This window comes from Megascapheus bottae, chromosome 11 (genome assembly GCF_031878675.1).
Source record: "Megascapheus bottae isolate mThoBot1 chromosome 11, mThoBot2.hap1, whole genome shotgun sequence".
NCBI lineage: Eukaryota > Metazoa > Chordata > Mammalia > Rodentia > Geomyidae > Megascapheus > Megascapheus bottae.
In genome coordinates, this window is record NC_143519.1 from 47,324,642 (window position 1) to 47,338,839 (window position 14,198).

At 42.1% G+C, this 14,198-nt stretch overlaps 1 protein-coding gene across 1 annotated transcript in view; it reads right to left on the minus strand.

Moving 5' to 3' along the window:
• Nucleotides 1-648: 648 nt before the first annotated feature.
• The window catches only part of LOC150057023 (uncharacterized), a 95,427-nt gene continuing 81,877 nt past the window's right edge, over nt 649-14,198 (minus strand). Inside the window, exon 4 of the mRNA XM_090341735.1 lies at nt 649-786. Coding sequence (XP_090197861.1) covers nt 728-786 — 59 coding nt within the window. The 3' untranslated portion in view covers nt 649-727. The remainder of the gene's footprint in view (nt 787-14,198) is intronic.

The window sequence follows — 14,198 nt, forward strand, 5'->3', positions numbered from 1 at the left end:
ACAATAAAGATTAATCACAGCAGACTGTGGTACATAGTACATAATCTCATTTATATGACATTCTGGAAAAGGCCAAACTTGAGACAAAGAAAAATAAACAGCCCCTGATTATCAGGAGCCACTGAGAGGTGTGAGGGATTTAGGAAGGGCATGAAAATATGTTGTTGGTTTGGGCAGCGCTACTAGTAACATGCACCAAAACTCATACAAATATACACTACTAAGAGTGCATTTTACTTTGTATGTGGCAACTCAGTGTTTCTAAGGGGGTAATGAAGCCCAGTAGAATGGTACATGGTAATAGCATGATATACAGAGGCATGGAAAGGCATAGCCTTCCAGCTCTGCCTGGAAGGGCAATGTGATGGGGAGGAAGACACTAGAGAAGAATGGCCTCCACAGGCAACAGGACTGTGCCAGCGGGATGCTTCAATGCAGGGAGCAGCATGCTGGAACAGGGCTCAGGCAGCTATACCATATGTCCTGTCATCCTTTGGGATAAATGGTGGATCCATAGACGTCTGATGGTGGGCAGTCCTATGTGTGATGTTCAAGAGAGGGGACAATGATATGTTTTAGTTTAGTCTCTGTGTGCTGCTGTAAAATACTTAAGACTAGATAAAGTAGGTGATGTATAAGGAACAGAAATTTATTTCTCACATTTCCAGAGGCTGAAAAGTCTAAGATCAAGGCGTGGACAGATTTGGTGTGTGATGTGGGCCGCAGTTCACTTCCAATGTGGCCTCATGAAACTTTGTCCTCTGGATGAGGAAGGTAGGTCTTCACCTGGTATAAAGTGAGGGGGAAGATACCTTAGTTCTGGTCATGAATTGTGGCGGGGGGGGGGGGGGGGGGGGGGGGGGGGGGGGGGGGGGGGGGGGGGGGGGAGTTTTAGGGCCCGGTCATCTCTCACAGCCCCACTGGCAGCACCTGAATCTTGGAAGGGATTTTGAGGGGATTTACTCAGCGTTAATAATATTGTGCTGAAATAAGGCAGGAACCGTGGTACAAATCTGTAATCCTAGCTATTTAGAAGCCAGAGATTGTAAGTTCAAGGGTAGCCTAGCTAAACAGTCTGCAAGATTTCATCTCAGCCAATGGCGGACAGGGTGGTTCATGCCTTCCTCATAACTGTGGAAGTAGCACAATGTCTGGACTTGTGTAGTCACTTGTCCTAACTGCTTAAGAAAACTCATCTAGGAGGACCACAGTCCATGGCAACTGGGCGGTAAAGCAAGACCTTGTCACAAAAAGGGCTAGTGGAAGAGGTCAAGCAGTAGAATGCCTGCCTAGCCTGAGTTCAAACTCCAGTACTCCCTCCCCACCCCAAATGTGCTAAAATATATGTGCCATGAAATGCAGCATTTTAGCTCCAGTTAACCAACAATTCAGTGTTATTAATTCACAGGTATAGTGCTAAGCTTCCCCCACTGCTGTCTCTAAAATCATCTCATGACATCAACCCAGAGATCAGTTCTGTACTTACTCAGCAATGACACCCTGTTTGTTCCTCCTTCCTCCATCCCCTGTAATCTCTTAAATTCACTTACTCTGTGTCTCCATGAATCTGCCAGCTCTAGATACTTCATATAAATGAAATCATTCAATACATGGTCTTTTGTGCCTGGCTTCTTTCACTTAGCATAGTTGTTTTGTGGTGAAGCTGGACATAATACTTTCTCTGGAGACAGTTGGGGGAAGGGAATGGAAGCAGGAAGACTTATTATAGGATGGAGTCACTGCTGTTGGAATCCTGCACCTGTATCTGCTGTTTCCTGCTTCGCAGGACCAGGCTTTGGACAGCCATGCCTTGATCACCTCAACCTCACCTGTACCTTCATTGGGCTGCAAGGTCTGGCTGAGGTCCCTGTTCGCTGTTACAGATTGGTAACACACAGCATTCTCACCTGCTACAAAACTGGTAAAAGAATTTTTTTGAGGCCTTAAGAAAATAAGTGACCCTGGGTTTGAAGTAAGGCAACCCAAGAAGCAGGATTTGGAGTTAATTAGCCCTTGAACTGTCAAGCCTAATTGCGTCCAGTGAGTTGTGACATTTCTAAGAATAATTAGGGACCTGGTTGTCACATTTTACAAAGGCCCAGCCATTATGGGAGGGAGGGAAGGAGTTCTGCCTTCCCTTCTCTGCCCCTTTCCCCTCTCCCCAACCCCCATGTCAGGAAACACAAAGGAGAATTATACCCAGTGCTAATTGCAAATCCATGGTGGAAGTGTCGTATTTTTGAAGAAGTTTTTTTTTTTTAAATTGCAGTGAAATATAATGACCCCATTTAAAGGGTAGAAGTGTGCGCAGGAGAGGGGGTTGGCACTTGAAAAACCTCTGAAATTACCGGCGATAATAATAGCTAACATTCATCGCCTACTAAGAGCTGGCAGTATTTCTAAGTGATACAAAAGCCGATGAGGTAGATGTATTTATCATCCTCAATTAATAAATGAGAAAAGCAAGATAGGTTATATCAGATTTTCAAGGTCACACAGCCAAGGTCAAACCCAGACAGTCTAGCTCCAAAATTGGGTCTCTTAACCATGGTGCCTATATTACAATGGAACCAGTTCACTTTTCTGATACACATTAGTAGTCTTGTCAGAAAGCAGTGATTAACCACATACTTGTTTTGGGTTCTAGTTGCTTGTGCTCTAAGAACTGTTTGCTTTTTTTTGTTTGTTTGTTTGGTTGATTTTGGTGCCAGTGGCATTTCTACTGATGGTTGGTGCTCAATCCGTTAAGCCATAATTCCAATTCCAGCTTTTTGGTTATTAATTGGAGATAAAGATTAAGGGACTTTTTTTGCTTGAGCTGGCTTGGAACCAAAATTCTCAAGATCTCAACCGCATGAGTAGCTAGGATTTCAGATGTGAACCACCAGTTCCTGGCTTAGAACTGATATTTTAAGTACATTTCTAATGTATAAAACTCATTTCATTCCCAAGTCATTTCCTCATGGTTCATTCATCAGATACTTGTGAGCTGTGTCTGAGAAACAGGTTAGAGTTATAGTCTACCCAACAAGAGCTCACATTTTAGTTGAGGAAATAATAATACAAGCAATACTTACAAGCCCATCAGAGAAGATCAGATAGTACATACATTGTACATACTAAACTGCTGCCTTTATATGAAATGCTTAGGGTTGTTCAGAGTTTTGGAATATTTGCATCAATTTTTCTAGTTGAGCATTCTTAATCTCAAAATCTAAATGCAAAGACTCAGAGATCAAACAGCTATCTGCAAGACACAGGATGGTGATGGGGAAAGCCTCTGATGACATTGACCCCACCAGCACTTGGAGTTCCCACTTCTACTCTCCAGAAAATGAATTTCTTTTTTTTCTAAGCTACTCAGTCTATGGACTTTTGTTACAGAAGCTTTAGCAAACTAATCTAGCCTTGGAAAAGAGAGAATCTGAACATGAGATATAGGGACTGATGGGAGAGAATGGGGGGGCATATTTGGAATGAGATTTCATTCCTTGTGCAGTGAGGAGCCATGGCAGGTTAATGAGCAAGAGTAACATGCTCAGCAGACGTTCAGTGTATTTGATTCATTCACAAACATTTATTGAGGATCGTTTCCATGGTAACCTTCATCTGGGAGCTGAAGCTCTGCATATGCCACTTCAACAGAGGGACCTTCAAAGGAACTTCCATGAGGGGCAGGAAGAGTGGAAGATACATTAGGTTGTGAGGTCAGGGGTAGGGGATTAGTTATAGAATAGTTTGTTCTGGCCTTATTCCATGCTTTTCAATCTGCTTTTGAAAGAGTTTAGTATAACACCTCAGACCAAGTTTCCTTATTTCACCTTACCCCAGCTTTCTAGCAGTCACAGGTGACAAAGGCTCCACATGCTTTTCTGTTTTTTGTTTTTGTTTTTTTTTTTTTGCCAGTCCTGGGCTTGAGCACTGTCCTTGGACTTTCTCAAGGCTAGAGCTCTACCACTTGAGCCTCAGCACCACTTCCGGCTTTTTATTCTATGTATGTGGTACCGAGGAATCGAACCCGGCTCTTCATGAATGCTAGGCAAGCACTTTAACCACTAGGCCAAACTCCCGGCCCCTCTGTTTATTTTTATAAGATAAGAATGTGTGAATGAGCTTGGCATTCTCTTGTTTTTTTGTTGTTTGTGATTGATTGGATAAAAATCTCACAGAATTTCTTGCCTGGGCTAGCTTTGAATTGCAATCTGAGATCTCAGTCTCCTGAGTAGTTAGGATTATAGGCATGAGCCACTAGTCCCTGCTTTCCCTTAGCTTTTTTTTGCTCAAGGCTAGAGTTCTAGCACTTGAGCCACAGCATTCTGGTGGTTGATTGGCAATAAATGTCTCATAGACTGTTCTGTCTGGGTTGGCTTCAAATAGATACCCTCAAATCTCAGCCTCTTGAGTAGCTAGGGCTAGAGGCATGAGCCACTGACACCTGGCTTTTTGCTCAAAGCTGATGCTCTGTGACTATAGGTATAGGCTGCAGTTGTATTGTGGAAGTATAATTTTTAAATTTCTTTGAAATATAATCATAAAATTGAGTTTTATCTCCCATATTCCATATTCTATCATGAGATTCTGAAAAGAATATCTTCACCATAGAAAATAATTTTATTTTCTATCAAGCAGTATCTTCAAGGAAATAATGTTTGAGAACAAAACAAAATGCTGGGTGCAATGTCTTACACCTGTAATCCTAGCTACTCAGGAGGCTGAGACGTGAGGATCATGGTTCAAAGCCAGTCTGGGACTACAAAGCCCATGAGACTCTTACCTGCAGTTAATCACCAGAAAACTGGAAATGGCCCTGTGGCTCAAGGGGTAGAGTGGTAGCTTTGAGCTGAAGAGTTCAGGGACAATGCCCAGGCCCAGAGTTCAAGTCTCATGACGGACAATAAAACCTAACCCCCCCCAAAAAAAAACCCCAAAAATGAAACAAGCAGAACCAACAACAACAAAAAGAAAAATGCAAAGTATCCATGAAGGCAAATCTTTCCTTAGTATGTTAGACAGAATAATGGCTTGTAAAGATGTCCACATCCTAATTCCTAGAACCTGTGAGTACATTCCTTTACACTACAGTTGGAAGTAAGCTCTGGATCCTGATATTGAGATGAGGCTGGTTTGTCTGGGTGGTATCCATGTAGTCATATGAGCTATTGAGGGAGAGGTGAGGGAGGGAGGGAGCACACACTGGGTACTGGTGGCTCACACCTGTGATTCTAACTACTCAAGTGGCTGAGATCTGAGGATCACAGTTCACAGCCGTCTGAGCAGGAAAGTTCATGAGGTTCTTATCTCCAATTAATTACAGAAAAGCTGGAAGTGGTGCTGTAGCTTGAGTGGTAGAGTGCTAGCACTGATCAAAAGGGTCTTAGGGACAGCGTCCAGGCCTAGAGTTCAAGGTCCAGGACTGGGGGAGGAGGTGCGGGTGGGGTTAGAGGTGAGGGAGGGGATCTCTAACCTGTTGTCATAGTTGTGCAGAAGGCTGAGATTTGAGCATTGCCATTCGAAGCCAGCTTAAGCAGAAAAGTCCATGATACTCTTACTTTCAATTAACCAGAAAAAAAGAAAACTGTAAGTGAATGCGTGGCTCAGGTGACAGAGCCCCATACTTGAGGGTAAAAGCTGTGTAAGAACACGCAAGCCCCACATCCATAGCCCCCGTATCAGTACCAGAAAAAAATTAATACAGAGAATTCTTACCTATTTTTTTGGATGGAACAGGGTCAGAAAGAGGCAGCATGGCTGGCTATGATGATAGAGAAGGGTCTATGTGCCAGGGAATATAGGCAGAAACTTAGAAGAGCAGGTGAATGGGTTTTGTTTCCCTGAAGCTCCATAAAGGAATATAGACCTGCCAATGCTTTGATTTTATCCCATTAAGACTGTGATGAGAATTCTAACCTATACATTTGTGATCTATGACATCAATAAGAAAGGAGTACAGTTCATTTCCATAAGTCAGCAAGATCTTATGAATAGGGCATCCTTTTGGAGTTGGCTTCTACAGGGCTATCTCAATCACAATGGCATTAGCTGTTTCTCCTCCCAAATCCTACACTCCTTAAAGTCAGGTGCTGAGAATTTACTGCAGTGTCTCTAGGTCCAGAATCCTGCCTGCCACAAGCTAGTTTTAGGTATAAATGAATGAAAGAATTGTATGAAAGTTTAAACCTGTGTAGGATTTCGTAGTGCTTTCATCGAACTTCCACAGACAGGCCTCAGTGTGTCTATTCAGACACCAAGGGGTCAAATCTGGTGTCACCATTGAGGTGTGTGTGTGTGTGTATATATATATATATATATATATATGTATGTATATATATCATATGAATTGAATTACTGTTAACTGTAACCATGACAACAAGAATGGTGAGTCATTCCAGCTAGTGTCAGTGGAGGGCTGGCTTCCCAAGAATATCTTCGTACAATGCAACCCCAGGCCCCTTTTCATAGAATGTGTTCCACAGCATGTGTTCTCAGTGGTTCTCCTTACCCGTTGCACTTCACTAGTCCTTCCAAAAAAAGGCATGGAACCCAGAAACAACGCTTTGTTGAGCACTCTTCATCAAATTACATTTGTTGCTAGATAGAAATGGCCCATTCACAATTTTTCATTGTTGAATAGAAAGTGTTGAAGTTGCTTTCTAAAAAGGATGGAGGTGGGCTTTAAGTGTATAAATAACACAACCATCTCCCCCATTGTGTCATTGTGATGTGTGTGTGTGTGTGTGTGTGTGTGCCAGTTCTGGGGTTTGAACTCAGGGCCTTACCTTCTCCCTTGAGTTTTCTACTAGGGGTGAGGTGTTGGGGGGAGAGTTATGCTCTGCTACTTGAACCACATTTTCACTTCAGGCTTTTTGCTAGTTACTTAGAAACAACAGTGCCATAGACTTTTCTGCCCTGGCTGGCTTTGAAACACTACCCTCAGATCTCAGTCTCCTTAGTAGTTAGGATTACAGCCATTAGGACCACTCTATTGACAATTATTTTCAACTGTGGTTGAGCAGAAGCTTTGGGAGCTGAGGAGGATTAAGTCCAGAGAAAGCAGAATGAGCCATTTACACTCTTGCTTCTATTTCCATAGTGAAGCCCCCCAACAAGGGCATTGTGCAGCCTACCTGGTGTCTCTTTCTCACATGTCAGCCTCAGATGAGTACAGAAAGCCTGTCCCTGGAATGGCTTCTGCCCCTCCAGAAAAGAATTCATGGAGTCAACCAGGGCATATAGTCAGAATTCACCCAATCAACACTTGGCTTGAAGAGCTGCTCTCCTTTGAGGGGACCTTAAGAGTTAATATCTCATTTGCTCTCCTTGGACTCAGAGCAACTCTCATTAGGACTTGTGTTCCTTCTTTGCCTCCAAGACCTCAACCATTTCCCCATATCCAACTCTGATTCTCGGTAACAGCCAACTATGGCTCCACTTGTCCTGAACGTGTATCCCTCTCAGGACACTGCATTGGGTTTGGGCAATTCCAAAAGGTGATATGGCTCTTTCTGATGAGATTTCCCTCACTACATATGAGTGTTAGGAGACTCCTGTGCGTGCATTTCCAATCCAGTGGACTTTGGCTTTGGCTTTTCTTCTGATTCTTCTCCAAATTAATGGAGCAAGACCTACCTCCTGGAAGGCAGTGGCTCTAAATTTGTCCGAAAGGATAAGAGGAGCAATTTCTGCCCCACCCATATCGCAGTAACCATCTATCAGGATTACATGTGCCCTGAGTGGTAAGAGATACAGGTTGATCGAGTCACAGCCAGTAAACAGGAAGTGGATAGTAGAATGTGAGAGCTAGCCAGTTGCCCCACAGTTTTGTCTTCTTGGATCACGTTGGCTCTTTCTTTGACTACAGGTACCTGACACACATTATCAATATCAGGAAATATTTAATGCATGACTACTATGTTTTATCTGTTATAGCAGAGCTTGACCAGGAAAGAAAATATTTAGAATGAATGTTACACCATGACTATGTACCCAGTCATTGGAGGGCTGAGCTGAGATCAGGAGCCCCAGAGCTTTGTGAGGCTCTCTCCTAGGCAGAAGGTCTATGGCAGTGAGAAACCTCATTATTGCCAGGAAGGTCAAGCTCTGCCAGAGCATAAGCTTGCCTCAAAGAAGGGAGCAACTGCTAACAGTTAGGGCCAAACCAAAAGTCACAGAAGCCAAAAAAGTAACATTTAGGGGACTCTACCTATATTCAATTAAAGAGGCAAGATCTCTGGAGGAATTTGTAGTAGGAAGACAAACTGCTTCCTTCATCAGAATGGGATAAAGGGTGCTGGGAGTATAGCTCAGAGATAAATGGTGTGTGATTCCCCAAGGACCTGACATCAGTCCTTACCACTAAATAAATGAATAAATGGAAAGATAAGACAGATAGACAAATAGGGAAATAAAGAGGAAGGGAGGGGAGGGGTGGGAGAGAGGAAGGAAATAAGAAGGGAAGAAAGAAAGAAAAAAGAAAAGAGCAAGATGGAAAGAAGAAAGGAAGCAAAGAAGGAAGGAAGGAAGAAAAAGACAAACTATTCAGGAGGCTGCAATCTAAGATCTAAAAGTCGAGATTCAAAGCCAAAATGGACAGAAAAGTCTCATTCCCAGGACTCTTATCTCCAATTAACCAGAAAAAAAAAAAAAAACCAGAAATGGAGCTATGACACAAGGGTTAGAGTGCCAGCTTTGAGCAGAAAAACAGGGAGTGTGAGGCCCTGAATTCAAGCCCCAGTACTAGCAGAAGAAAGGAAGGAAGGGAGGAAGGACTATAAAAGGCACAAAAGGAAGAAAAGCATAAAAAAAACTGAGCTGCAAAGATTTTGTTAGCAGTGAGTCTTTGGTGATTAACAGGAATCCTAAAGAATTTATTAACATTGATTTTTACATCATATTTCAAATGAAGTATTTAACAAACAAGTATTCAAGAGGGAATCTCTATATACAATCACTGGCACTTAGACTTTAGAACATAATTAAAATTAGGCTGAGGGTTTGTATGTCATAGATACATATTTTTGTTTGTTTTTTATAAACATAATCAATAAAGAATACTTTCCTGCAGAAAACTTATATTGGTAAAATGACCAAGGCCTCCTCTTTGTGCTCCCAAGGCCCCCTTTCCTCAGTCTTAGAATAGATTTGTTTTCTTCTGTGGAGATAGCAATTGGACTTTTTTTTTAACTTTTTTTTTCCATATATTTTTTATTGTAATTAATAGAAGGGTTACATTACATTCACCAGATGGAAGGTGCATTACTTCACATACATTGATACCCTTTTTCATGTCTTGGTCCCCATTTCCCTCCCCCCTGACCACCACCCAGCAATTGGACTTTTTAAAGGTCTGTGATGCCTCTGTGGGCCTTACAGATAAATAGCTCTTAAATGAAGCTCATTTTCTTACCAAGGGACACTATGGTGTGTGTGTGTGTGTGTGTGTGTGTGTGTGTGTGTGTGTGTGTGTGTGTGTATTACCTTTCTTCTTCTTCTTCTTCTTCTTCTTCTTCTTCTTCTTCTTCTTCTTCTTCTTCTTCTCCTCCTCCTCCTCCTCCTCCTCCTCCTCCTCCTCCTCCTCCTCCTCCTCCACTTCTTCCTCCTACTTCAACTTTTTTTTCTTCTTCTTCTTCCTTTTTTTGGCAGTTGTGAACTCTGGTCCTGGTCACTGTCCTTGAGCTTTTTAGCTCAAGGCTATTGCTTTACCACTTGAGCCACAGCACCACTTCCAGTTTTCTGGTGGTTAATTGGAGATAAGAATCTCTTGGATTTTTGTTCTCTGAGCTGACTTTGAGCTGAGATCTTCAGATCTCAGCCTCCTGAGTAGCTAGGATTACAGTAATGAGTCACAAATTCCCAGTTATATTAACTTTTATCAACTGTTAACTTGTGAAGAATAAGAAAAATAAGGTTTATGAAGTGCTGTCTCTGATCACAGAAAAACAGCTCAACTACCCTATGACCCAGCAATTCCACTCTTTGGCATTTAACCAATCATCCAGAAACAGGACATACTAAAGCCACTAGCATAACAATGTTCATTGTAGCACTATTTACCATAGCGAAGATATGGAACCAACCCAGATGCCCCTAAGTAGATGATTGGATCAAGAAAATGTGGTACTTATACACAATGGAAATGCCATCAGAAAGAATGATATTGCCCCATTTGTAAGGAAATGGAAAGACTTGGAAAAAATCATATTAAGTGAAGTAAGCCAGACCCAAAGGAACATAGACTCAATGGTTTCCCTCATTTGTAATAATTTGTACACACCAAGGACTCTCCTAGCAGAGGATTACAATAGTGCAAAAGCTAGACACATAAGGCCACATAGGATGAGGCTAAATGAAAGGATCTCCAGGATGTGGAAGCAAGAGCTTTATCTTGTTGTTCTTAATGTACTATGTTATTTCTCCTCTTTTTTTTGCCCTTCGGTTAATCTCATATTGTTACTGTATCTAACTTTGTTACCTGGCATATTGTATATGAAATGGGAAAGGGAAGGAGGGGAAACAAGGCGATTGGGAGAGGTTGGGGGGAGGGAAATGGGGACAAAAACATGAGAAGGGGTATCATTGTGTGAGAAGTAATGCACCTACTATCTGCCAAATGTAACTGTAACCCCTCTATACATTACAGGAAAAAAAAAATTAAAAAACCAGCTCAAAGCTACTTTTTTTTTTTTTTGGTGTCAGTTCTGGGGCTTGAATCTGGGTCTGGACACTGTCCCTGAGCTTTTGAATTGAAAGCTAATACTTTACCACTTGAGCCAAAGCTCCACTCAAGGCTTTTTAATTTTTAAAGTTTATTTTCCTTAAGTAGTTGTACAAAGAAGTTGCCATTTAACAAAGCACCTTATGAATACAATGCATCTTGATCAGTGTCACCCCTTGCAACATTCTCACCAATCCTTCCCACCCCACAATCTTCTGAGTTTTTTGATAGTTCACTGGAGATGGGTCTCATGGACTTTCCTACCCAGGCTGGCTTTGACCATGATCCTCAGATCTCAGCCTTCTGAGTAGCTAAGATTACAGCATGAGTCACCAGAACTAGGCTTTAAATCTATCTTTGAAGTGACTCATGTCTAAGCCAACAATCACTCTAGTCCAGAAACCATTAGGATGGTCTCTGGTTAAAGGATGGTCCCTGGTGGGACCCAGAAGCTGTCACCCAAGCCACAGGATAAACCATCCCAGCAGAAGAGCTGGTGTGGCATGGCAATATAGAAGTTGACATTTTAACACAAAACACAAAAACTGCAAAGAAATATACACTTCTGGTTGGCCACCGCTCCAGAATTGCAGGTCCCACAGAAGTTCTCCAATGGAAAGTCCAACATAATCAGTTAGACAGACAAAGTCATTCCTGACCCAGTATCCCCCCATTCTCACTTTTATGAGAATAAAATGGGGGGAGGGGGACCAGCATCACGTGTCATCATAGACACAGAGAAAAAATACGTTTAAACTCATATATGGGTGCTAGAAATCCAAAATATGTACAGAAGATAGCTACATACATTGTTATGCATTAAAAAAAATAATTCTAGAGTGCTGCAGAGCCTGAGATGTATGCTTGTAATCTAGGACTTGGGAGGTAACGGTAAGAAGATCTCAAGTTTGGGAAACCCTGTGTTATACAGTGAGACCTCGTCTCAATCAAAACCAACCAACCATAGCTAACAAAGAAGAGCTGGCCATCAGGGGAGATCACGTCCACTCTGGACAGGGCTCTCATTCCTAACAATCAGTAAGATTAAGTTCTATGGGAAAGTATAGAATAGATCAGTTCAAGACCAGCATCAGGAGCCAGGCATTGGCAGCTCATGCCTATAATCCTAGCTACTCAGGATGCTGAGATGTGAGGATTCTAGTTTGAAGCCAGTTTACATAGACAATGCCAAGAGACTCGTATCTCTAATTAAATAGCAAAAAACTGGAAGTAGAAGTGTGGCTCCAGTGGTAGAGAACTAGCCTTGAGCAAAAAAAGCTCAGAGATAGTAACCCGGCCCTAGGAGTAGCATGCATGTACAAATACACAGACACACACACAGTCTTTCTTTGTTGTTTAAATCCACCAGTGGTCATGGGGGCCAAGTTCTCATCCAGCATTTTTAATCCTTTTTGGTTTTACTTCCTCTTCCCATAATAGGAAAGTTACATAATTTACCACATTAAATACTAAGTACATTGCATGAGCAGGCTATCTCAGAAACATAAATGGACACTTACATCTGTGCCTAGCCACAGCGTCAGAGTAATAGTAAGTTCACATGCCGTGTTAATTTTGTTGGCTCTAATTCACAAAGTACTATTGCTTTGCTTTGGTATTTCTGGCCACTGGTAATCAAGCTTCTTTTTATTTCCCCTAATCTTAATTACTAATAATCACCCCATGATCACATGTTCTATTTCACAGTGACGTATAGGCTGCAGAACGACCAAGTAAAGGTTAAAGTGACTACAGGTTAAAGTGACACAGCTATTAGAGTCAGTGGAGGTGGTTAGAGAAGGAATTAGCCATGTCTGGAGTCACAGAGCTGTTCTGGTACAGCACTGCCCAAGCACAGAGCTGAGTCAAGAGACAGAACTGATGATGACTAAGTTTAGTGAGACTGGTTAACATTCAAGTAGTTCTTATCAAGCAAGGAAATCATGATGAGCTAAAAATCTGGAGTCTGAGCCAGGTGGTCATCACTTGTCCAGCCTGTGAAGCAGGCACAAGATGGTCTCCATATACTGTCATTGGGTATCCTTCTTAAGGACATGAACTCAGGGCCTGGTGTGGTCTCTTAGCTTTTTTACTCGAGGGTAGTACTCTATCACTTGACCCACAGCTCAATTTCTCACTTCTTGTTGGTTAGAGATTCTAATCTGGCAGACTTTCCTGTATGGGTTGGCTTTGAACCATCATCCTCAGCCTCCTGAGGAGATAAGATTGCAGGGGTGATTTACCAGCACCCGCTGTGACCCTCCTTTTCTGTGATGCAGGTGAGGCGGCTGCAACATTCCTTGGTTGAACAAATGGATGGGCCTGGTTTTTCTGATACCATTTCAACACAGCCATATGTTTGTGTGTTCTTGAGTTAATATGATGTTAATAGGTGGTAATATTTTCTTTGTGTGTGGAAGTTGTTTATCAGCCTGCCTCATGGTTTGTGCTAGACAGATGGTGGTTGTTTACTTTGCACAAACAGGTGTAGGGTCATTCTGCCTCAGCATTCTCACTGAAAATGGAGCACACAGCTGTTTTTATAAAGAGTTACCCAAGGTAAAATGTAAGATGATTTTGTTAGGCCTTATGAATGACCTAAAAGTCCTCAGTGTAGAATTTGTGTCCTTTGATTTCAGCTATTCTCTGCTGAAGTTCTGTTTGGGTTCCAGGAAAGAGAAATCTCACTAATAAGCATATATGGAAAGCAAACTACCCCTCAAACAATCAAAGTCTTCTATCATCTTAGCAAACAGGCAACAAACAAACAAACCAATAAACCTAGGAGGCCACCTTATTCTTGTTTCAGTAATGCAGTAGTAATAATGACTCTGAAATTCTTTCTGGGACTAAGACTGAACTAATGGTTACCCAGGGCCATACCCAGGACCTGGGACTGTTTTAACTCTGCATGGCTTTCTTACCTCCTACCCCAAATTCTCCCTATTTAACCTGAAGCCAATATCTCTATCCCGATGGCTGAAGAGGAATTAAAGCATTGTCTTTCCATGGCTGCTGTGGAATAAATCTCCTTCCCCTGACCTTTACAAGGTCTCTTTATTTGGCATATGGGGGTGAGTGGCTTGACTTAACTTGGAGTTCTTGGATTTGGGGCCTAGGGTCTAAAAATCATGGTTTCAAAAGCACCGCCAGAAAGATACCGTTCTATCCAAATGTAGAGTAAGTTAATAAGGGCTGATTAGTAAAAAACAAAACAAAAACAAAAACAACAACAACAAAAAAATGCAGGTAGTGAGGAGTAATGGCAAGGTTAATGGACTCATAAAGTTCTAACTTCTCTTGCTCATTTGTCTTTCATGTCCCATTGTGAAAGGTAGGCTTGATCCTATCTCCAATGAGCTGGCAGGGGCTTTGAGAGGTTTGGCCTGCCTGAGCAGATGGTGAAGAGGACACCATTGGATTGGTAAAATATCAAGCTTAAAGTGACTGATGATAGAATGATATGGATTCCCAGCTGTTGCCCTTA